General features: G+C 41.5%; 1 protein-coding gene across 5 annotated transcripts in view; it reads right to left on the minus strand.

The window, feature by feature from the left end:
- Positions 1-22,624, minus strand: part of phc2b (polyhomeotic homolog 2b (Drosophila)) — a 39,090-nt gene that overhangs the window by 2,178 nt on the left and 14,288 nt on the right. For 2 of the 5 annotated variants that reach the window (XM_031301950.2, XM_031301945.2), the window contains exons 3-13: positions 22,138-22,299; positions 21,890-21,967; positions 21,443-21,604; positions 20,461-20,595; positions 19,865-20,159; positions 13,043-13,347; positions 11,620-11,875; positions 5,141-5,355; positions 3,661-3,790; positions 1,846-1,951; positions 1,632-1,746 (exon numbers count right to left, since the gene is read on the minus strand). In XM_031301950.2, coding sequence (XP_031157810.1) covers positions 1,632-1,746; positions 1,846-1,951; positions 3,661-3,790; positions 5,141-5,355; positions 11,620-11,875; positions 13,043-13,347; positions 19,865-20,159; positions 20,461-20,595; positions 21,443-21,604; positions 21,890-21,967; positions 22,138-22,299 — 1,959 coding nt within the window. The remainder of the gene's footprint in view (positions 1-1,631; positions 1,747-1,845; positions 1,952-3,660; positions 3,791-5,140; positions 5,356-11,619; positions 11,876-13,042; positions 13,348-19,864; positions 20,160-20,460; positions 20,596-21,442; positions 21,605-21,889; positions 21,968-22,137; positions 22,300-22,624) is intronic. The other 3 variants (XM_031301949.2, XM_031301948.2, XM_031301947.2) reach the window with 3 other exon arrangements.

Here is a 22,624-nt window from a genome sequence, read left to right on the forward strand (position 1 = left end):
CACTGCTGGGACATTGTGTTAGACACGCAGCAAAGATTAAAAGGGGCAATAAGTAAGATTTATACTGTACACTAACTTCAAACGAGTATAATATACCTCCAGGGGTTTGATAGGGTTGATGGATCAATACCAATGCCTTGACAATTACTTTGTCATGTGCTGAACCCTCGGGATTATAAAACTCACTTCATGGTCCAAACATGAAACAAAAGCACCCCCCCAATGGAGGTTCAAGACCCAAACCTTACGGCATCACATAACTCAAAACATTTTGGCTATAAAACCTTAAAAAGAATCTCTCCAGCCAAAAGAAAAAAAAAAATCATTATCAGTATCATTATTCAGTGTCATCTAAACTACTTGTCTCTAATGTAAAAATGTAACACTATTGTGGTCATTACAAGTTTCAGTATTTCAAGACAGGGGACGTCGTGTCACAGGATATCTAGGGGCGTTTTCACACCTACCTCATTTGGTCCGGACTTTTCAGTTTGGTCCGAACCCAAAATTGCACGTGAGAAAGGTGCCTCGGACCACGGTCCGGATCAAAAGACCAAATTTTGGTCAGATCAAAATAGGTGGTCTCGGTCCGGACCAAACTGAACCATGGTTCGGTTCGTTTGCAGTATGAAAACACTTTTTGGATGGTTCGGACTTTTGGACCAATTACAGGAAGCTCTGGCAGGTTATCATCGTTTTATAAGACCGGGGAAGCGCCTTGAGGAATAGCTCGGTGCTTACGTGTATGTGAGAGAAAAGGGTGAATGTGCTCAGAGCAGACAGCAGTCGGCTATCAGAGCAGAGAATAAATCAGCAGTTTACTTGTTAAGTGGTAGTAAATGTACAGCGTAGGTTTCAGTTGGTCTCTGAATAAATGCTGCAGCTCCTCAAACCCTTGCTTCTCAACAACGCAACAAAACAAAAAGAGCCGCCAAAAACTCTGACAGAGAGAGGATACGAGACGACGGGGAAGCCCGTCTACAAACCAATCAGTTACAACTGTTGGGAGACGCAGCGCACGTACGGGATGACGACAGGACGGAGTTTTGTCACGGATAGTTCTTTAGTGCGCCTGCGTAACTGCAGTGTGAATCGGATCAAATGTATACAATGTAACAAAAACATGAACCTTGGTCCGGACTTTCAGGTGTGAAAACGCCCTAGAAATACAAGAGAGAAAAAAACAACAACTAAAAAGCGAATCCAATTGCTTTTGATGTCTATATAACTTGTGCGGTAGGCAGAAAATCTCTACTAATAACTCTCTATTCCTACTGGTCACCAATAAATGTTACCAAGATCATAAAGTACTTAAAGACTCCTGACGGAGGGAGATAATCGGGCACTGACACAACTGATGCTGAAGTTCATTAAAAAGCATGAGGCGTGCAAAGTGCAGGGCATAAAACGGGCAGTGAAAAAAACCTGATGGGTGGTAAATTGTTGATGAGGAAGTTTTACAGCAGTGAAGGAGAGAGAGAGAGAGAGAGAGAGAGAGAGAGAGAGAGAGAGAGAGAGAGAGAGAGAGAGAGAGAGAGAGAGAGAGAGAGAGAGAGAGAGAGAGAGAGAGAGAGTGTGTGTGTGTGTGTGTGTGTGTGTGTGTGTGTGTGTGTGTGTGTGTGTGTGTGTACCTGCTTCTTCGCCTCTATACTAGAGCGGCCCTGAGATCTTCTACGCCAGCGATTAGTTGGTTTACTCCTCTCTGGATGGAAAAGGCCTATCCGCTTCGTACAGCCCACGTTGTACCTGTACACAAAAAGGTCCTTATTATAGCTTTTCCTTTATTCACATAATGTATTTGTTTAAAGACATATGAGAAGAAGTATAAAACTGGAGGTGACTTGCCTCTTTGCACAAACCATGGAGCAGAATCTCTTCGAGCCTTTGAACGTGTAGGCAAAGTCCACCCAGCCACAGTATTCACAGGTCAGCTTGGGTTCTTGCTCCTTTTCTGCAGGAAGGGAAACAAGACAGACACTAACTATTAGTTTTTCTTCTCAAATTAGACATTTTCTCTTTGAAAAGTGACGAACTAGCTGTCTCGCTCTGCCTCAGTGAGAGCGGGCAGTGGCTCAGGACAGCTCGTTCTTCAGAGGCAAAGAATTCAATCAGCATTTGATTGTTGATTTAGAATGTCAATGTTGTGATTGATGCTTTGACCTATTCGGTACAGCCCTTATGGTTACTGTGACTGTTTTTATATGTGGTATGGTGGCATCGTTATTGCTGCTGCCGTGCTCTTTAAGATGCGTTCTAAAAAAATACATTTCCCTCCATGAGAAATCTATTCCCCCTCGAGTATGTCATGCGATGGGAAAACATTTCTCGTGCCCACCCCGAGTGGGGGCCTGTTGTTTCAGGTACCAGTGAGACTTGAAATGTGATCCAGGAAGTCCATTTGGTGTAACAGATAAATGTGTTTAATGGCCTATCAGACGCCAAAACACTGCACATGGTTTGTAATTCTCACAGACAGGATGTTACAACTCTGGAAAGTTGTGGGAGCAACTACCGTATCTTATCTTTTGTTCACTAAGTAAGCAGTAGAAATATGGTGTTCACGTTACAAAGTAATTACCAGGAAGGTGGGCTTGCAGGCATGTGACTGGCCAAGCACGTTGCCGAACAACGGTGCAGAAAAACATGAGCCAACGTTTTTGCGTTTCTTAGCCAAAAACTGCTGCGTTGGTACCCCCACTGCATTGACAGACAGTAAAATGAATGAGGCTCAAGTCTGTCTGAACAAGGCCTTAAGCAGATCACGTACAATCCAAACGTCACTGATCCACATGAAAGAAAGTTTTCTGTTCCGATTTGTTTATTCCCAGCGGCAAACTAACGTGGGTAAAGCTAGTGCCACTTCCTACATATGTTTCACTTTATTGTGAAGGCAAAAAATAGGCCTTTACTGTGAAACTGAACCGGTTAATAATGAGTTTTGAGAGGGTGTGTGAGAGAGAATGTTCCAGAAAGAGAGGACTTAGGTTACATTTCTTTAACGACAAACTTTTAGCATCTAGAGCAGGGTTCAAAATGAACGTTTTTCGTCCACCAGTCAAATACAAATGGCTAGTTAATGTTCAAACTTTACCAGCCACTTAATAGTTTACCATTGTTTTTTGGCTGGTGAGTGAAGCAAATCTACCAGCCACTTGCATATGTTACCAGCATTTGGCTGGTGGATAGTGCTAATTTTTAACTCTATAGATTATAAAGTTGAAAAAAAATAAAATACTACTGGAGGAGCTACATAATTTAGCTTGTTTGTGACTGGGAAAAAAAGACATGCACAGGTTAAGTGGTTTGGTGAAGAGATGCCGAAGCATGTAATTACGCTGAAGGCAGCCTTTTCTGTGTCGACGCGGAGAACAGCAAGTGCAGCACCAGCTCATCGTTTATCCCAGCAGTGTTAGGTCTGTATCTGTCCACAACACCAGTAACCCTTACTGCACTAACTGTGTGTTAAGAATGTGTCCGTCGTTATGAGGTTGATGCATTGTAATGTCCCAATTTCATACACCTTCTAAAACGATGAATACAATTTTCACAAGCCCCAGAAAAAGGTGGGATCGGTGCATCGGGAGTTTAATGAGCACCAGCACAGTGCTACACCATTGATTTACACAACCTTTTGTACTTGTCAAATACTTTTGGTCTCACCTGACTGGTTCAGGTCCTCAGGCTCAGAGTCGGTGTTTGCTGCGTTGCTGACGGGGGTTTTGTCGGGGTCTGAGGAGAGCTGATGATCCAGCTTCCTTGGGCTGTCGATAAGAATGGGCAGACGCTCCACCTGGTGACAGGATGATAATATTTAGAAATCTACCAAAATAAAAAACGGTGACATGCTCCAAGAATGAGAAACAATAGCTGTGATTACTGTGAGTGACAAAGTCGGACTGCTTCATTTGAACGACTGGAATACCATAATTCTGACAAATATCACAACAGCAAAATGAAGTGCAAAGACTACTTTCCATGTGTATAGCCTGATGACTTGGCCAACAGTGTCCTATTTGACTACCCATTAATAATCAATCCAATAATACAATATTGTGTGTGATTGTATGTGAATAAGAGCCATTTAGTAGCAATTTTTGGGCTCCCTTTAATAATTAAACTACAACCGAAGACATTGTTGCAAAGTAAGAAGGGCTGTACTCAAAATACTGAAGATAAAAGAAACGTGGGATTGCCTCCACACGGCTCAGTTCCCCAACAGGTGAAATACTTTTCACGGCTACATGCACCAACATTATCACAAAGAACAGAGACACTCGGATTACAACACACAGAGAGGGTGTGGCTTCTTTCTCTGCTCAGGACGCCATACTCCACTATACTGCATCTTTACATAGCTAATATTTGTTTGCTGCTATATTAACGTTCTGAATATATACCCCTATAAAAAGGGTTTTGGATTGTTGGTCAGACAAAATGAGTAATTTGAAGAGGTCACCTTCAGCTCTTTGAACATGTCATTTATTCACAATTTTTGATATTTCATAGAATAAACACCTAATCCTTACCTAAGCCCTACCATATCAATGCCTTTGCAATGTAGATACTGCATTCTTCCATGCTTTATGACAGCATGAATTCTTTTGTGCGTTCAGGCCTATATGCATGTAAATATACTGAGCATTTACAACAAATGTCCAGTAGGAGGCAGTGAGCCCCAAGCCTAGAAATAAACACAAGCCCAAGTCATTATCTTGTACCTTAACAAAAAGGCTGTTCATCCAACATTTAGCTTTTGTTTTAGTGAATATAATAAAGATGGGTGATAAACATGTCAACATGTGCACAGATAAACCGGATAAACAATATACTATAAATAACATAACATTTTAAGGAAGATGACACAGATAAAAGAAGGGACCATTATGCCTTGAGATAATTGAGCGGCTGCAGCTCATTACACACACCTTCATCCATCTGTCCTCCTTCAGCTACAGTCTCACTAAAAGGAATGACTGATTGAATCACACAGAAGCTGTGAGCTGTCACTAGTAGTAGTAGTAGTAACAGAGGGCTTTGTGTGTGCCTGCTGACAGCTCCCTGCAGACGAGTACACCAGAGTGTTGGCTCTGGGTTGTTTACCATGTCTTGCTGCTAGTGAGGCTGAAATCAGGCCACTTACACACACGGGGAATGGCTCCGCTCCCTCCTGGATGACAAAGCCTTCGATGACATGTGTGAGGACCTGGGGCTTGACGATGGCCTGGGGCGGTTTGTTCTCTCCGTTCTGCGGCGTGCTGCCCGTCACAGTGGGCGCCTCGTTCTCATTTCCTGAGGTCATGGCTGGAGGTGGGGTCCCAGGTGCAGCACTCGGCCTCTTGGCTGAGCCCCCTCCTGCTGACCAAGAAATGAATACAACACCATCCAGTTAATGTATGAGAGCATGTAGGCTACTCTGTAGGAGCTGGTCACTGGAGGATTGAGTTTGAATGAAATTCAAAATTATTAATTAACTTTTCATTTTTCAAGATAAAGTGCCAAACTACAGCTTCTTCGGTGTGAAAAGGTGATGCTTTTCCATGCACATGTGATCGTTAACTGAATTTTGGACTGGTGGTGAGACAAAAATAAACATTCATGTTTGTCAGAAGGTGAGAGCCGTGTACACAGACATCTTTAAATTAGTGTCATATACAGCACCTTTAAATCAAAAATACCAAACAGTTTCTGATTCCAGCTTCTAAAATGTAGAATACGTTCTGCTTTTCCTCATCATATGTGATAGTAAACTGAATATTTTGGGGTTTTAGACTGTTAGTTGGACAAAAACAATTCATTTAAAAATCACATTGTGCTTCAGGAATCTGTAATGAGCATTTTTCAGTATGTTCAGACCTATAAAATGTATTTTATAGGTCAGACAATTAATCGGCAAACCAATCAGCAGATTCATTGACAATGTGATTAATCATCATAGCAATCCAAGTCGCAGTAAAGAAACTTACACCAGCAGAAGAAATCCACCTTAACTCGGTACACCCACTTACTTATTATTTTTAGTAGATTTACCAGACAGCTTTTAGCCACCTGACGTTACAAATAGTATGCAGTCATATCCACCTGCCAGCTGTTGATTAAAATGACTTTTCTGGCCTCAAAAAAGCTGAACAAACAGTGAATCCCTAACGCATCACTCTTACCATAACAACAACAACAACAACAACAACAACAACAACGTCTCGCTTTTCACTAAAACCCCACGAAGCGAAAGTAAACATCAAGTCGCCGTGCTCAGTCATGTTTAAAGTCACCCGTCTTACATTAGCTTTCTTACCGACTTCCGCTGTTAGCAGAGCAAACACGTGCGGTTTGCTCGCGTTTGTTGTTGCAATGATCCGACAGATACACACACACCGACCAGCAGCCGCTGCTGTTTGTGACTGCGGGCAGCGCCGCTTTCATTGCCGTAAAAGAAAAGCTTCTAACATCAGGGTCCGCCTCCGTGTTTCCTCCCACAGCAGCTAACGTTAGGATCTCTGATCCTCAGCAGACTGCTGCATGACAACGTGCTTCACCCGGGAACTGGAGAGAAGATTAGTCTCTAGATTCGGCTTAATACTAATCAAAAAAGAATCACTTTAGTCCCATCGACTAAACCGCTTAATCTGCAATCAATTAAAGCGACAAATTAAGGCAGGACAATAGCGCATGTTTTCAGCAGGGACATAGGGAGACATTTTAGGGTCCAAGTCCCCCCCAATGCACCCATAGACTGTATATAAGAATGGACCAACAGATCCCGTTGCTCTGGGCGGAGACCAGTGAGGGCCAATAAAAGCACTTTTCTGGTGATGGCTAGGGTTAGTGCGCAGCCTCCAACCAAGGGGGTAAGCTTCTCCTCGGACTGTGAACCTCCTATGGCGCCATTTTGATGCTAATAAGCCATCACCCTCTTAGCATTCCATTGACTGCCATTCATTTTGGCGCCACTTTGACAGCGAATAACTTTACATCTGAAGCGTTTAAAGACTTTATTTGTCCATTGTTTATTTCTAAAGAAACACGACAATGTATAAAAGGCTCCATTACCTTGTACCTCACGTTATGGCTCCGTAGCAGACGTTTTTGTAAAAATAGGCTAACGATTGTGTCATAACCACGACTTACTGTCGCATAGTATAGGAATTACCGTATAGTACAGGAGAAGCGCGCAGGCAGTTTTGACTTACATTAGCTGTTTAAGTGTAATTAATAATGTTAACTAGCATTTTAGTTAGCAATAATTAGCCTGTGCCTATGTTATCTCCTTACATATACCTACGCTCTCCGTCTCTGCAATATTCGGAATGATTGAGATTTCTCTTGGCACAGCTACCAGAAGACTTACAACTTTCAGACACGTTGCTCACGGCACATTTACGTCGTCTCTCTCAGTTGGAGGCTGCGCAGTAACGCTCAGCCATCACCGGAAAAGTGCTTCTAACGGCCTTCACTGGTCTCCGTCCAGAGCAGCGGGGTCTGTTGGTCCATTTTATATATGTCAATGCCTCCAACTGAGCTTGACAACGTAGCTGTGCCGTGAGCAACGTGTCTGAAAGTTGTAAGTCTTCTGGTAGCTGTGCCAAGAGAAATCTCAATCATTCCCAATCTTGCAGAGACGGAGAGCGTAGGTATATGTAAGGAGATAACATAGGCACAGGCTAATTATTGCTAACTAAAATGCTAGTTAACATTAGTAATTACACTTAAACAGCTAATGTGACACGAAACTGCCTGCGTGCTTCTCCTGTACTATACGGTAATTCCTCTACTATGCGACAGTAAGTCGTGGTTATGACACAATCGTTAGCATATTTTTACAAAAACGTCTACTACGGAGCCATAACGTGAGGTACAAGGTAATGGAGCCTTTTATACATTGTCGTGTTTCTTTAGAAATAAACAATGGACAAATAGAATCTTTAAACGCTTCAGATGTAAAATTATTCGCTGTCAAAGTGGCGCCAAAATGAATGGCAGTCAATGGAATGCTAACGGGGGATGATGGCTTTGTAGCATTAAAATGGCGCCATAGGAGGTTCGCGGTCCGAGGAGAGGCTTACCCCCTTGAATGCACCCTCTGCAAAAGTAAAGCAAGCTAACCTTTTGCCAGCTAAAACCACAATATCACAATTTATACCATGGTGAATTCTCGATTCTGATTGGCTGCAGAGGTGTCCCTTAAAAAGTGATAGGACACCTACTAAGTAGTTCCGGTGAAATTGTCTTTTTAAACGGTAAACAGACAGTTGACAAATGGCAGTGAATTTTAATACAGAAATTACATATATCTTCAAGTAAAATCTTGAATGCATGACTTTTACTTGTAAGAGTATTTCTACACTGTGTGGTATTGCCACCGTTACTTTAGTACAAGATAGTAGTCTTTCTTCAACCACTTGTATTCAGACAGAAAACATCCCTGCATTAAAAAAGAAAAAAAAAATATACAAAGGATGTGACATCACAGTCATTAATACACAGGTGGGCTGCAGTCTATATATTCTGTAATGTGTGTTCATCAGGTGATGTAATGCCCGCTACTCCATTTACACACTTCCATTTCAATACTTGAAAGAGAAGGGACAGTGTGTCTGAACATCTGTTAGCAAAGAGCAGAGCGGAAGTTTGAAATTTAGTACAGATCATCTTTGTAGCTGTAAACCTTGTATGATCAATAAGCCACTTTGACTGAAAAACAGCTTTTGTCACATTTTCCCAAAGTAAAAAAAAAAACTTTGGGCCTATCGTCGTCAGCCCCTGCAGCAAATGGATTACAGAAATAGTTTCCTGCTCTGGTGGTGAGCATCACACCCAACTCGCTGCCCATAAACAGCAATTTGTGGTCTACAGAATGTTTCATTTTACAAGAAACACAGCATTAGCCCCATTTCCAACCATTTAGGAGCAATATCACTATAGAAACTGATCCGTCAACATTTATAAAAATACACCTAAATAATTTGGTGCTCAGCAAGAAGAGTATAGCTGCTGCGTGATCATGCACTACTGACTATTTGGCAAAATCCCTTATGAGAACCTGCTTTATCCCTTTTATCCAAATCACCTGGCTGACAAAATGTGCACAATAAGCATCAAAATACATTTTACAGACGATGCAACATTTCTGGGATTTTCTCGTTACATAAAAGCTTGGTTATACTGTGAAAATCCCTTTAGAGTCATCCCAAATACATTTCAAAACAGTTTGTCCAAAGTTTAGAAACTTTGATTCTTCTGAGCAGCCATCATAATTGCTTATTCGTTTAATACACAAGCATGCATCAGACATTGTCTAATGGACAAAAGCTGTGCTGTAACTGTAAAGTCATAAGCCTCGTCCCTGCAAGCAACATGTAAACCAACAGTACTATTAGACATTGACTTACCAGTTTATTAGTCTAAACACCTGTACAATCAAATGCAATCCAAGAGAATAGTATGTAATAAATCCTCTTTATACCAGGGCTCAAAGCTAACTTTTTAAAGTGGTTGCCGGCTTGGCAACCAGGCATTAGCTTTTGGTTGTCAAAATTGACAATACGGTTGCCATGTTTTAAACTGCCTATATTTGGAGCAATTCATTTCTTATGTAACTATAACACACATTTTAATAATGAAACAATGAAATAATGGCTTGCAATATAATTTCCAATCCCTCTCAAATATGGGTGCAACGGATCACAGAACTCACGGATCGGATCACGGTTTTGAGTCACGGATCGGATCAATTTTTGGATCAGCACAAAAAAGGGAGGAATTTAAATGATTATTAAAAATGTAATAATAACTTTTAACAATAATTAATTCTTTCACCAGTAAATTGCTGTTAAAAGAAGAAAAAAAACAGATGAGAAAAGGGTACAATAACTTTGAATGCACCACAAGGTTTACCAGTAAACACAACATTTTCACCCATCTGTTTTGTTTTTCCGACAACAGCAGTGACCACCAGTGCAGCAGTGCTAGCTTGTGTCTTTTAGCTCATAGCTTTAGCGGCAGACAGTTGTACGTCCCGCTGTTGGAATCCTCTACAGTGAAATACAGTCACACTTTTACACCATTTAGCTGTCAGCATTGTAGCCGTGTTTAATCCAGTTACTACTGTAGCTAACGTTAGGCTAACGTTACCTGCTGTGTAACGTGTCATTAGTGTTGACTAGCGTGACATGCAGCGATGCTTCTGTTGCCTCTAATGTGGGTTTCGGAGCATCAGAGAGCAGCGCAGACATTTAAGTGGCACCGTAATGAGGCACCGAAAACCGCGTTGCTATTCCGTCCGGTAGATACCGGGCAGCATTTTAACATTTTTAACATGCACCGTTAACGTGAACAGAAAATTTCGTTGCCTGTATCTTTTCACGGCAAACGCACATGTGGAAAGCGGTCGCACAACAGCTGAAATGTTGTGTTGCGCATGAACGTAGTGTTTAAAATTTACGGAGACAACCAAATAAAATATTGACTTTCTTTTGAAATAATTTTTCCAGTTTAAGTTTTTATATATATATATATATATATATATATATATAGAGAGAGAGAGATCAGGAAAAGAGACCACGAAACTGTTGCCAACTGACTCAATCTGGTTGCCAAGGGCAACCGGGCAACAGTTACTGTCGAGCCCTGCTTTATACTGTTCAGGATTTGTTGACATCTTGTCAGAAAGGTTGCCGTTAGTGCTGGTGTTGTATTAGGTTGCGTTATACCTCGTTGCCCCCCTGATGTATGTAAACAGGTGTGAACAAATCAGAACGGAACACATCTGACACGGCCAATCTCCTGTTGTGTGCTACATGTGTGAAAGGGAAACTTTGTTGGGACCTAATTCCTCGGACCGGAGTTTATATGTAAAAATGGCTTAACACGGGGCGCCTGGGTAGCTCACCTGGTAGAGCGTGCGCCCCACGTACAGAGGCTCAGTCCTCGCCGCAACCGTCGCAGGTTCAATTCCGACCTGCGACCCCTTGCTGCATGTCATTCCCCCTCTCTCTCCCCTTTCAAGTCCAAGCTGTCCTGTCAAATAAAGGCCTACAAATGCCAACAAAAAAAAAAAATCTTAAAAAAAAAAAAAAAATGGCTTAACACAGTGGAATAGTGTGTGCCAAAATGTCCCCAATATAATTTACATAATTTAATAATATCAATAAAAAGGTCCATTATGAGTCTGATATTATTACTGTTCCTGTATTATTGTCCTGATGTTCAGGGCTTTTTTGTTGTGGGTTTACATGTTTGTGCACAACACAGCATTGCGTGAATTGTGGGTGCCAGCTGAGCTTTTTGGCTGCAGCTCAGGGAAATCACAGAGAGAGCAAAACACAAAGCAATAAGAGACAGAAAAGTGAAACTAAACGTGCTGCAGACATGTTATGAATTATACATCATTCTGAAGCAAACATCAGCATTGCTTTTCTTTTCCTCCACTGAAGGTATTCACAAGTTTGGCCAATTTAAGAAGAGCAGAGCAGGAATAATTCTACATTTTCTGTGCCATGAAGAAAAGTTTTACTTTTAGACAGTTTGTTTAACTGCTTCTTCTTGTCCCAGTGGCCAAATGGTTAAAGAGTTCATTTACCTAAATGTTTGAGTACTCTATAGAGTGCAATGTAGCACCATTACCTTGTGGCTGAACAGCTGGTGTGGCTGGGGCAACCTTGGGCTGCTCTAGAGGTTTAGTGGGTTGTGATGGCGAGGGCGCAGGTTGCTGCTGTTGTTGCTGCTGTTGCTGTTGTTGCTGCTGTTGTTGCTGCTGCTGCTGTTGTTGTTGCTGTTGTTGTTGCTGCTGCTGTTGTTGCTGTGTGGCAGGGGTTGGACATGTCTCTCTGACCACCAGAGAGGTTGGCTTATCTTTACTGTCCTGAACCAGTCGAGAGGCCTACAATGTGCATCAGATAGATGGGAAAACACGAGAAAGTAAATCTGAGACAGTAATAAAAAGACAGATCAGGGACTGTTGGTACTTTTAATGTCAGTGACTCAAAAACTGAAAACCATTAGGCTTGGAAAATATCACACCAGTGGGAAAATATTACACCAGGAATCCCAAACTCAGACGAGTCCTGTGTTTTTTTTAACATGCATGTGTTGGAGTAGAAATGGATTCGGTGGGTGTTGTTGGAACATTAGTTTTTGTTTAGCTGGTTACCACATAAAAAGAAAAAAAAAAATCAAGAATGTGAGCAACACAAAAAGTCAGGATGTTAAGTAGGACACAAAGTTGTGTCCTATTAGAAACAAGAACAAAAACAATTAATCAAATATGTATAATTGTGAAAACACACAATGCATGATATGTTATTGAGGAAGAGATACTTATTTTATCTAGATGTATGACAAATGTTACAAGTTTATTTCGGAAAACCGACATATGTTCACATATGTATCAAATGCCCAAGCATTCGCAAATAAAGTAAATCATATTCAAACAAGACTATAAGTCAACAGCCTTACTAGCGACACCGACTGAAGGGAAAGTCATTAGTTTTGCAGGTATTTGGTCATAAACCAAAGTATTGGACAAAATTGAATTTTGACCTGATGGTGGCGCTAGAGGAAAAGTCAGGGGCTCAAAATAATTTATCCTGAGGGGAGCTTGAATGTGTGCAGCACATTTCATGGTACACCATCTAGTAGTTGTAGAAACATTTCAATCTGGACCAAAGTGGTTAACCAAACGACAGACCAACCGACAGACATTGCCACCCCTAGAGCCACGCTGCTAGCAAGGCTAAAAACTAATTATTTCGATCCCAATTAACAACGCTTTCCATTAAAGCTGGAACAATGGTCCTAAATCATTTTCTAGCACCATTATTACACTTCAGAAACACTGGGACACAGTGATTATAGGGAGACCCTGTTAATAACAGTACCTGTCCAAACATGGGCAAGTGTGTCTAAACTACATCTAAACGCAGCCATCGACTTGAAAAACTATTTATGGCTTGAACCTTGTCATTGATGCTGGCAACAGTATGCGTTATTAAGTAATTAAAATGCTCTTTTGAGTTTGGAGAGCGTGGTGTGTGTTAGCTGTACTCACCGTTGGCTGTATTTGCAGGTTGATGGCCGTGAGCTGGACGGGCTGAGCTTTGGCATGGTTGAGGGAGGAGTGGAGGGCGTGGGGGCTGATGGTGGAGTGGAAGATGGTAGCCTGCTGGCTGGGCATGGAGGGCTGGTGTGGAGCAGGTTTGGGCAGTACAGGGACAGGGTGCTGTGATGGTTGAATGGAGGCCGTCTGCAGCAGCTGGCCCGCGGTCCTCTGGGAACCTTGACTCTGATGGACCACAAACTGCTGCTGCTGCTTGTGCTGCTGAACCAGGGAGTGGGGCTGAATTTGCGTGTATGCTGGAACAAGAACATTTTTTATTTATTTTTTAGCTCAATGCTGTGTTCAAATCAGTAGCCACTGACTGCATGTCAGCAGATTCACCTTGGAAATTGGGTCTTACAGGATATATTTTCTTTGCTCATCTCTGTGTATGTTAATATGGCCACAGACAGTGAAAACAAAGTGAAGTGAAAACACTCAAAGCAGAAGGCCATCTGTTTTTTTGTAAGAAGATTGACATAGATAGCATTTAAACCTTTAATTCCAGCAAAAACAACTTACTAGGTACTTTAATGTTTGGATTCAGATTTTGATGTACAGTACATATGGCATGTGATAATCTGTAACTAATAATCAATAGTGCTGAAAGACTTCACTTTTGGTTCTCTGTATTTTGAACAATTGAAAAAATATTTTTTTAGATCAATTGTTAAGAGTAATGATGGCCCAGTGTTCAAAGATAACAATACACATTGCAAGCCAAAGTCTAATCTAACATTATCGTCTTCTATAAAAAGGTAAGTCAGAAATATCTTTGAAATTAAAACGTGTTACAAACCATGAGCAGAATATTAATTTCAAGTGTGCTCACAACTGTCCACGCTCAGAGTATGAGTATGAGTAGGAGCCCTGAAAAGCACGAGAGCTTGTTTTGTAGCTTTGCCTTCACCTGTGTGCCCCTTGTTGACAGGATGTAATATAAAGAGCTTGCTGAAAGGTGCACAGAGAAGCCCGCTATGGCAGTTTTGGTCTGACCATTTCTCACAAATCATTTCAACATGGCCTGTCACCACCTGTTAGTGCCGTTGCGGGTAAAAAGACATCCTGAGCTCATAACCTGCCCCGAAGCCTAAGACACAGCACATCAATCTTGTATTGTGGGAGCACGTCGGGAGTGGGAGAATGGTTCAGCGGAAGTAGCCTGAGGCTAGTCTAATATTAGAAACGCCTCAGAGCCGAACATGTAGAACCAACTGTCTGTGACACTTTTTATGGAGTTAATGGTGAGTCAGCAGGTCCAAGCCTTTCTGCTGCCTGCTTGATCTTTAACAACTCTACCAGGAAATTATTAGAACTAACTGACTCTTTGGTATTATTGAAATCTAAACAAGAAATGACTCCTGCACCACAGTACTATACAGTAGCTTCTGCTGTGTGAGCTGTGTGAAAATGGCAGCGTTTGGTGATGTTAATAAACCCCCTAATAAATCCAAGCATGGAAAACTGCCAAGTGCATCAGTGTTTGTCTCAAATCCCCCTTGTCCCCACCCTCCTTCTCCTCCCCCTGTTCTTTTCATGATGTTTTGTGTGTGATAGACTCCATCTGGTTTCAAAGTTTCCCTGCGAGGCACTAACCGCAGTCTGTGCCCTGCTGTGGAATATATATATATATATATGTATCTATCCAGCAGGGTTTGCATGTCATTAGTTCCTTTAAATGGTACAGGATCTGCTGAAAAGCGTTTTCCTTTTTCACATGGTGAGACTCTGTGGAACCCAAAAACAGGAAATTGGTTAGCTTTGGCGTACAGGGAAGGCATTTATTTAATATTAACAAATGTTCAGAGCAGGACGGATTTGAGCCTGTGATGGGTGGATACATCCAGCAGCATGATAATTAAAGAGGTTACCCTTTAAGATGGTTCAGGCTTAAAAAGCACTTTCAACAGACACTTCAGGGGATAATAACATCCATCAATTGAGCAGCTATGCCTAAAATAATTAGATGATGCATCATGAAATCATGAAAAACTCCTTAATCTGATTTTCAAAGTAGTCAAAAAAAAAAAAAAGGAGTAACCACAATGTTAAAGATGAAGATTGCCTCCCTATCTCACAATGTTATTGCAGTGGAAATTTTCCCAGTCAGGAATTAATTTCTCCAATTATTCCGACACCACATAAATGCAGCACAAACGCAATGTTAACGAAAGTGAAAAAGACTTTGTGCATCTGCCCGGTGATTCTGATCCGCTCCAAAATGGTATGTGCCCTTCATTGGCCCATGCTACACCATTCCACTAAGTTTCATGAAACTCAGGCAAGTAGTTATTCCATAGTCCTGCTGACAGACAAACAAACTAACAAACGGATAAACCGAACTGAAAACATAACATCCTTGGCAGTGGTAATAACTTCATTGGACATGAAAAAAGACAATCAATCATTTAAAGATGTCACTTCGGGTTGTGTCGAAGTTATAATAGGCTATTTGACATTCCAAAAATAATCTGCAAATCAATTATTAATGAAAACAATCGTTAGTCGGAGCCCTAGAAGAACCAATCTTAAATCAAGGTCCATTTATCAGCATTTTTCTTCATCAGCGGATGAAGATTGCCCAGGGTGTGGGCCTACCTGAACCGCCATGAGACCAACTCTTCATGCAGCATCATTTCACTTGGTGAAACTTGGGTGTTAGGAGCAGGGCCCAGCGTCCTCTTACACATTGGCAACTGTATGAAAAGATGGCTTTTGCTCAGTGTAACTCAACATTAGAACTAAGACACAACACAACATACCCCAATAAAAATATTCACCTGATCTTTTTCATGATTGGATATTAATGATTATTCTGTTGTAATGTGGTCATAAAATAACATAAACTGTAATACAAACCAACCACATGAGTCAAAATGCATCAAGAAGAGTTTTGTAATTTAATAGTAGCAGCACTTTTCACAGAAGATCACACAGAATCATAAGGTAGCAAGAGCTTCTCAGCCCCAGTCAGCGAAGGAGGGGGATTTCTGAATTAGTGCACACCAGATACAACCAGACTGTGAATCCTGACAACTTTCTCAAACCCCTAATGAGGAACAGAAAGATGTCTTGGAAGAAGAGGAAGACAGGGGAATTCATTTAAATGCTATTCCCACTCAAGGTCTTGGCATTAAGGACTGGAATGACTCCGCCGCCCCCTACACCCACACATATATACACATGCAATCATACAACATGCAATCTGTGGCAATGGCCTGAATGTGTGTGGACCTTTTACTCTATCTGCGTGTTGTTGCACAATGTCCCACGGTTGAGGACAGAATACGTTCCTGATGGGTTTGCAGCACCAAGCCCTGGAAAATCCCTGAGTTTCCACATTCTGGCTGCCACTTTGGCTTACATTCATGAAACACATTCCGACCTAAAACAAAAGAGCAACAGCAGGCCTTACGCCCTCTTTCCTCACTTAAATACAATCAAGTAAGCATTAAGGGAGCACTAGCTAAATGAATCAAGCTCCTGTTTGGTTTAAAGACCCCACTTTTCCAGACAAAAAACAAGACCTGTCTCAAGTGAAAATATAATGGCAGGCTCTCAGGAAGAAAACGAAATCACACACCTCAGTATTTTAGCAGTTGTACACTCTAAAGTGAGGCTATATTTTCAGATCAACAAAAGGAGACACTAGATGTCAGTTTTAATAGGCAAGAAGAAGGTGAATTATTAGTAGTCATTACGTTTTGCATGAAGTTGAAGTGTGGGTTTTCATTTTTGTAATCATAATTAAGTGAAACTGGCAACTGATACTGTTGCTAGCAGCGAGATGAATATGCCAAGACAGACTTTCATGTTCAGATCTGCTCTTGCATGGTGCTTTTGGTTGTTCCCTGCTGTGGTTTTTATAGTAAAGTGCTGGCTCTTTAGTGCCAAGAAGAGGCGATGACAAACACTGACTGTAACAAGCCAGACAACATTTGTTTCCAGTCCAATTCCTATTCAAAGGACTGACTCTTAATGTCTGTGATGTTCACAGTAACAGAGACATTGCTCTAAAATGATCTGCCATCTTGTGGAAAGCGAGATGAAAACTGATGACCAAAAATAGCAAAAACACATTTAAATCACACCTCTTCCATTTTTGTTGTTCTCTCAGATCAGGCCAGACTTGATTTCTGTGGAGTCAACACTAATGAAAGTAAAGATGTGTTTGATTTACGATACAATTTCAATAATAACATTATGGTTACTGATACGGTTGCAGACTTTTTTTTATGTTTGAGCCTCTTTATTGGCACATTATCTGTCTAACTTGTTTTCCAAGTTGTATCCTGCCTTCAAGTCATGTCAAACAAATCTGATTCGAAACAAAGTGCATAAAAACAACATTTTACACAACTTTAAAAATACTCACCAATTAGACACAAAGCCTAATTATATCTACTCATTAAAGGCAAGGCTATTATGGACAGGATGTGAACTTACCAACCACCAACAAAATCTCTGGTTTCCTGAAGCTAAATTTCTGTTTAAGTTTGTCCGGTCTATTAGCCACAACAAGACACTAAACGTCAATCATGATAGTAGTTGGTGAAATGTTGGATTTACAAGAGACAGTGGCATGTCACTACAAAAAGTTTACGTTGAAAATCAAAAGTGCATAATGACCCAGCCAAGTTGAATCCAAGCTTTTATCCTAATCTGAATCCTATCAGCCAGCCATACAGCCTCTCCTCCTCCTGATCCACAGAGAATTAACTCCCCAGCATCTCATGTGCACACCTGTCCCTCATGGCCTGCTGCTATGGCAACCCATGTTAATTTTTCCAGACAGCATGCAGCCAGATTTTCAGCTTCCATCCTCCCTTTCATTTTATGTGAATCCATTACTGCAGACACAGTTGTGCACTGACACGCTCAGATAATCCCAACTCCCCCCTTACACACACACACACACACACCTCTCTGAACAGGCTGATAAAAACAACACCATGCGTTAACACAGTTTACTGCAGTGTATATTAAAGGTTTGCAGTCATGTACACACAGTTACCACTCCCAGCACATACACACACATATATGGTACATGCAAATCTTTTGGATCTTGTTCAAATCAACTATTTTGTGAAATGTGATGTCTTATCAGGACCCTCTTGAAAATGAGAAAATGCATCTGAAGGGTCTTATCCTGCAAACAAACTGGGCTAAATTTGATTTAATCAGCTTGTATTGCTGGCACATTCACAATCACTGACACTAAAAAAAGAACAACAAAACGCTGTCTGGTTTTGAAAGACTCTTGCATGGCAGTGTGCCATTCAGAGCTTCTAATTCACAAAGCAGCTCAACTGTTCCAGACAAAGGCCAACACAACACAGTCTTACAGCTGGTTTCACCCCTTTATTGAGTTGCAGGCCCTGACATGTCACACTCAGTCCAGAGAAAGCTATTAAAAGTGCAAAGTGTAAAAACCTTTTTCTCATCTAATTTTACTATAGACACATGAACACATTCTACTGTATATATGACCGCTGCCTGGAGCCCCAAGTCTATTTGAAATCGACAACTGTTTAAAAAAAAGAAGCGCAATGCAGCTAGAAGGCAATTTGGCAGTTTAATTTATCTGCCCACAAAAATATAAATAAACTTCCAGTGGAACATTGATCAGTGTCTGTACAGAAATAGTCTCGCATTGCCAGACTTATGTCCACAGCTCTGTGTCAGCAACGGAGTATGGTCTGGCTACACCACCTATCTATTCTGGGATAGGGGAACAACACTCTGGTTTGTTTGTATTTCTTTAAACCAATTACAACCATCCTAGGCGGCACTAAGCCCCAGTAGCGGAGATAGCGAGAAGGGAGGGACATCCGGAGTGTGAGAGAAGCACAGAATGTCAGCCTTCATCCCAGCAACGTTCATCCGTTGAGCTAGACTAGTACAGAAATAACACAAAGCAGACTGTTTACATTTAACAAAGATGCCACTTGCTCTGTAACCAGTGTGGATGCTTTGTCAGATGAAAACAAGAGTAAGAGTCTACTGCCATGCTAGCAGCTCTGTGAGGCTGAACTTAGGCTTACATCAGCATGGCAACATGTTCACAATGACAATGCTAACATGCTAAGGTTTAGCAGGTACAATGATTACCATCTTAGTTTAGCATGTTATGCTAATATTTTCTAATTAGCACAAAACACAATATACAGCTGAAGGCTGATGGGTATGTCAATAATTTAGCAGGTACTTGGTCATAAACCAAAGTATTGGATATACTTTCTTTCTTTTTTTCTCGAAGGTTTGACCTGATGATGGTGCTATAGAAAAAGTCAGGGTATGACCAAAGTCATTAGGACTGATTGTTTGTCTGTTCCAAAGTTTTTGATGTTGAGATATTTCACAGGATAAGTGATAACTTTGACATGCTGGTGGCACTACAGGGAGAGTCAGGGGATCACCAACGTCATAAGAATTCATTGTCTGGGTGCCATTAATGTCTGTTCAAAATGTCATGGCAATCCATCCGTTAGTTGTTGAGATATTTCAGTGGTAGACAGCCCATCATTTATATTTATCCATTAAAAAAGACAATGTATCAATTATCAAAATTATTACTTGATTAATCAACCAACTGATTCTGCTCTAATACCCATATTGCTAATTTCCATTATTATAACACTAAAGGCCTTTGTGAGAGAGTTTATTTCTGTTGGGGTCTGGGCCACTGCCAGGATCAGTTTCATGGGTAAATAAACTGCACACATTCAGACTATAGAATTATTTTCAGGCTTTGGGGTTGCAGACTCCACTTACCTGGAGCAATCAGGGGCTGAGCACTGATAGCTGTGACACTGCGGCTCATGTTTATAGCTCGGACTTCTGTGACTGCTGCACTGTCCCCCTTCTTCCCTGCTTCAGATGAACTGTCGAAGGAGACAGACTTCCCCCCTGTGGAGGCCTGCGTTACTTGGCTGGGATTCTTTATCAGTGAGGCGGGCTGGATGGGCACAGGGCTCTGCTTCAGACTAAGAGCCTGCAGGGTCTGAGTCTGAGAGGAGGATGTGGCTGCCCCCTGCTGGCCACGGATGGCAAGGTTCTGGACCTGATTCTTAAGAGAGACAATGATGGGAGGTTGTTTAGACTCACAAGGTGGGTTTTAGAAGCAGAGATTATTAGTTTGTCAGAACTGTGTTTATTACTAAATGAATGTACATCACTTTTTTTGCAAACCAATGGAGGCATATTCACTGCCATTTCACATCATCTAGTGCTGGATTTCCAGTCACTTCGACAACTTTCTAAAAGCCTCCAAATGTTACACACAGAGAGATCAAGTTCAGGACGTTAACGTTAATAAAAGTTTGTAATTTTATTTGTCATTTAGTGGAACTATCTTCCGATGAATCTACCTGTAAGGAGGCCTGCGTGGAGCTCTCTGACTGGACAGCAGTCACTGTGGCTGTTGGAGTAAAGATGAGCTGCGGGGACAGTGGAACAGCCCGGCCCAGGCTCCTGGCCACCTGCACCAGGTTACTCTGCTGGGCCTTGAAAGCAACACACACACACACACACACACACACACACACACACACACACACACACACACACACACACACACACACACACACACACACACACACACACACACACACACACACACACACACACACACACACACACTTAGTGTCTCTGTCCCGGCCGGTAACAAATGCACTATTTACTCCTGTTTGAGTAGTGTGTGCTAAAAACTACAGTGCCCAGGTGTTTTAGGAAACAACTTTTGAACTGAATTCTTCTCTAATCTCCAATAAAGAAGCAAAGTAACGAGAACATGCCAGAGCACAAAAACATTTAAAAAGACCATTATGTGAAGCAGTCCAAGCTAAAGGACCCTGTTCACGTGTTGTGGACAGGATATTCTTGCTATGAAAACTACAGAATGGCAGACATTTCTCTTTGTAATCTTTATCTTCAAAACAAAACATACTGATACAACAGTTGGGTATAGTATATAGTTACACTGCGTTAAAGCTTTAATTGGTGTATGTGTGGAAAAACAAGCAAGTAAATGAAAATGAATACATGTGTAGGGCTTAATACAAATCATATGCAGTAATTAAACACCAGAAGACTAAATCAGAAATAAAACTTTTGTGTTTGTAATGAGCCCTCTGGGGCCTGACAGATTATTCTGACATGAGAGTAAAAGCACACCATTTACTATGGCAGAGTAAGCATACATGCACCAATCCTAAAACACACAGAATAAAAAATCATGAGCTAGATAGTGTTTATTTATTCAAGCAGTACGTGTGTGAGGTTGTGTTTATGCATATATGCACACTCATATAAATGTGCCAGTGGCTATGCTCCTTGTGTCTGCAGTCTCACCATCTGTGCGCGCAGGTACATCTGTGCCTGGCTGGCCGTGAGCGTGGTGCTAGATGGGCTGCCCAGCAGAACAGCCTGCTGGGAAATACTGGTAGGGGTGGAACTAATGCTCTGGGCCCGGCTGATCAGCTGAGCTGCTGCCGGGGAGGTGGTCAGGTTGATCTACAGGGAGAGGATGAACCGGATAATTAGGTTATAAACTTCCTTTACTCTATCTATATCAATACTCCAATTATCTTTAAACAACCCATCAAATATACAACATCCAGAATGTTTTACTTCCGAATGTTACCAACTTTTTTTTAAAGGCAAAAATAGCACAGCCCAGTTTCATCAAAGCATTGTGGTGTTAAAATCAACTTTGTTCCATGATAATCTCATGGACAAAGATAAGTTAACCTTAAGAGGTCCTTAGGAGACAGGCCCAAAACTAATACCAGCACTTACCGTAGCCTGAGTCGATCCTGTTTGCTGCGATGAAGTGCCGTTCTGTGAAGAACTTTGCCGGCCAGCTGCGATACTGGCCTATCCCATGACAGGGGAGAGGGAGAGAGAGAGGGAGAGAGGGAGAGAGAGAGAGAGAGAGAGAGAGAGAGAGAGAGAACAATTTTACATTTCCTGAAACAAGTCTTGGAGGGGGTCAACAATAACGGCCTCATCATTACACCGTGAGATTGATTCTTTCATGTGATGACCTGCTGTACAGCAGCCAGGCTCTGGAGCTGAGCGGTGCTAAGGTTGTGCTGCTGCTGGAGGGCTGCGGTTTGCAACATCAGATGCTGCTGCTGAGCAGCGTACATCTGCTGCAGGTACTGGGCTGCTGTGTTAGGCTGTCTGTGTAACGCCTGCTGGAACACCTGCAGACAAAGACAGACAGACACAGAGCTAATTGAATATTGCAATGTGCTAAAAAACTGTGGGACTGTGTATATATTAAATTCTGTCAGGGTGTAAAAATTAGAAGAGTAGAAAATCAAAGAGTCTGAGAACTTGCTACATTAATACACAACCACACATCTGTTCTAAACAAAGTAAATATGAAATCCAATTCATGGCGTAAAAAAGAAATGGGCTTTGAATGACTGTATTGTTTTTGTATTAGATCATAGACTGTGCGTCTAGATACGACTGAGAGGGAGAGATACATACCTCTACTTAAGAGTGTTTCAAAATGTCTAAAAC

This window comes from Sander lucioperca, chromosome 6 (genome assembly GCF_008315115.2).
Source record: "Sander lucioperca isolate FBNREF2018 chromosome 6, SLUC_FBN_1.2, whole genome shotgun sequence".
Classification (NCBI taxonomy): Eukaryota; Metazoa; Chordata; class Actinopteri; order Perciformes; family Percidae; genus Sander; species Sander lucioperca.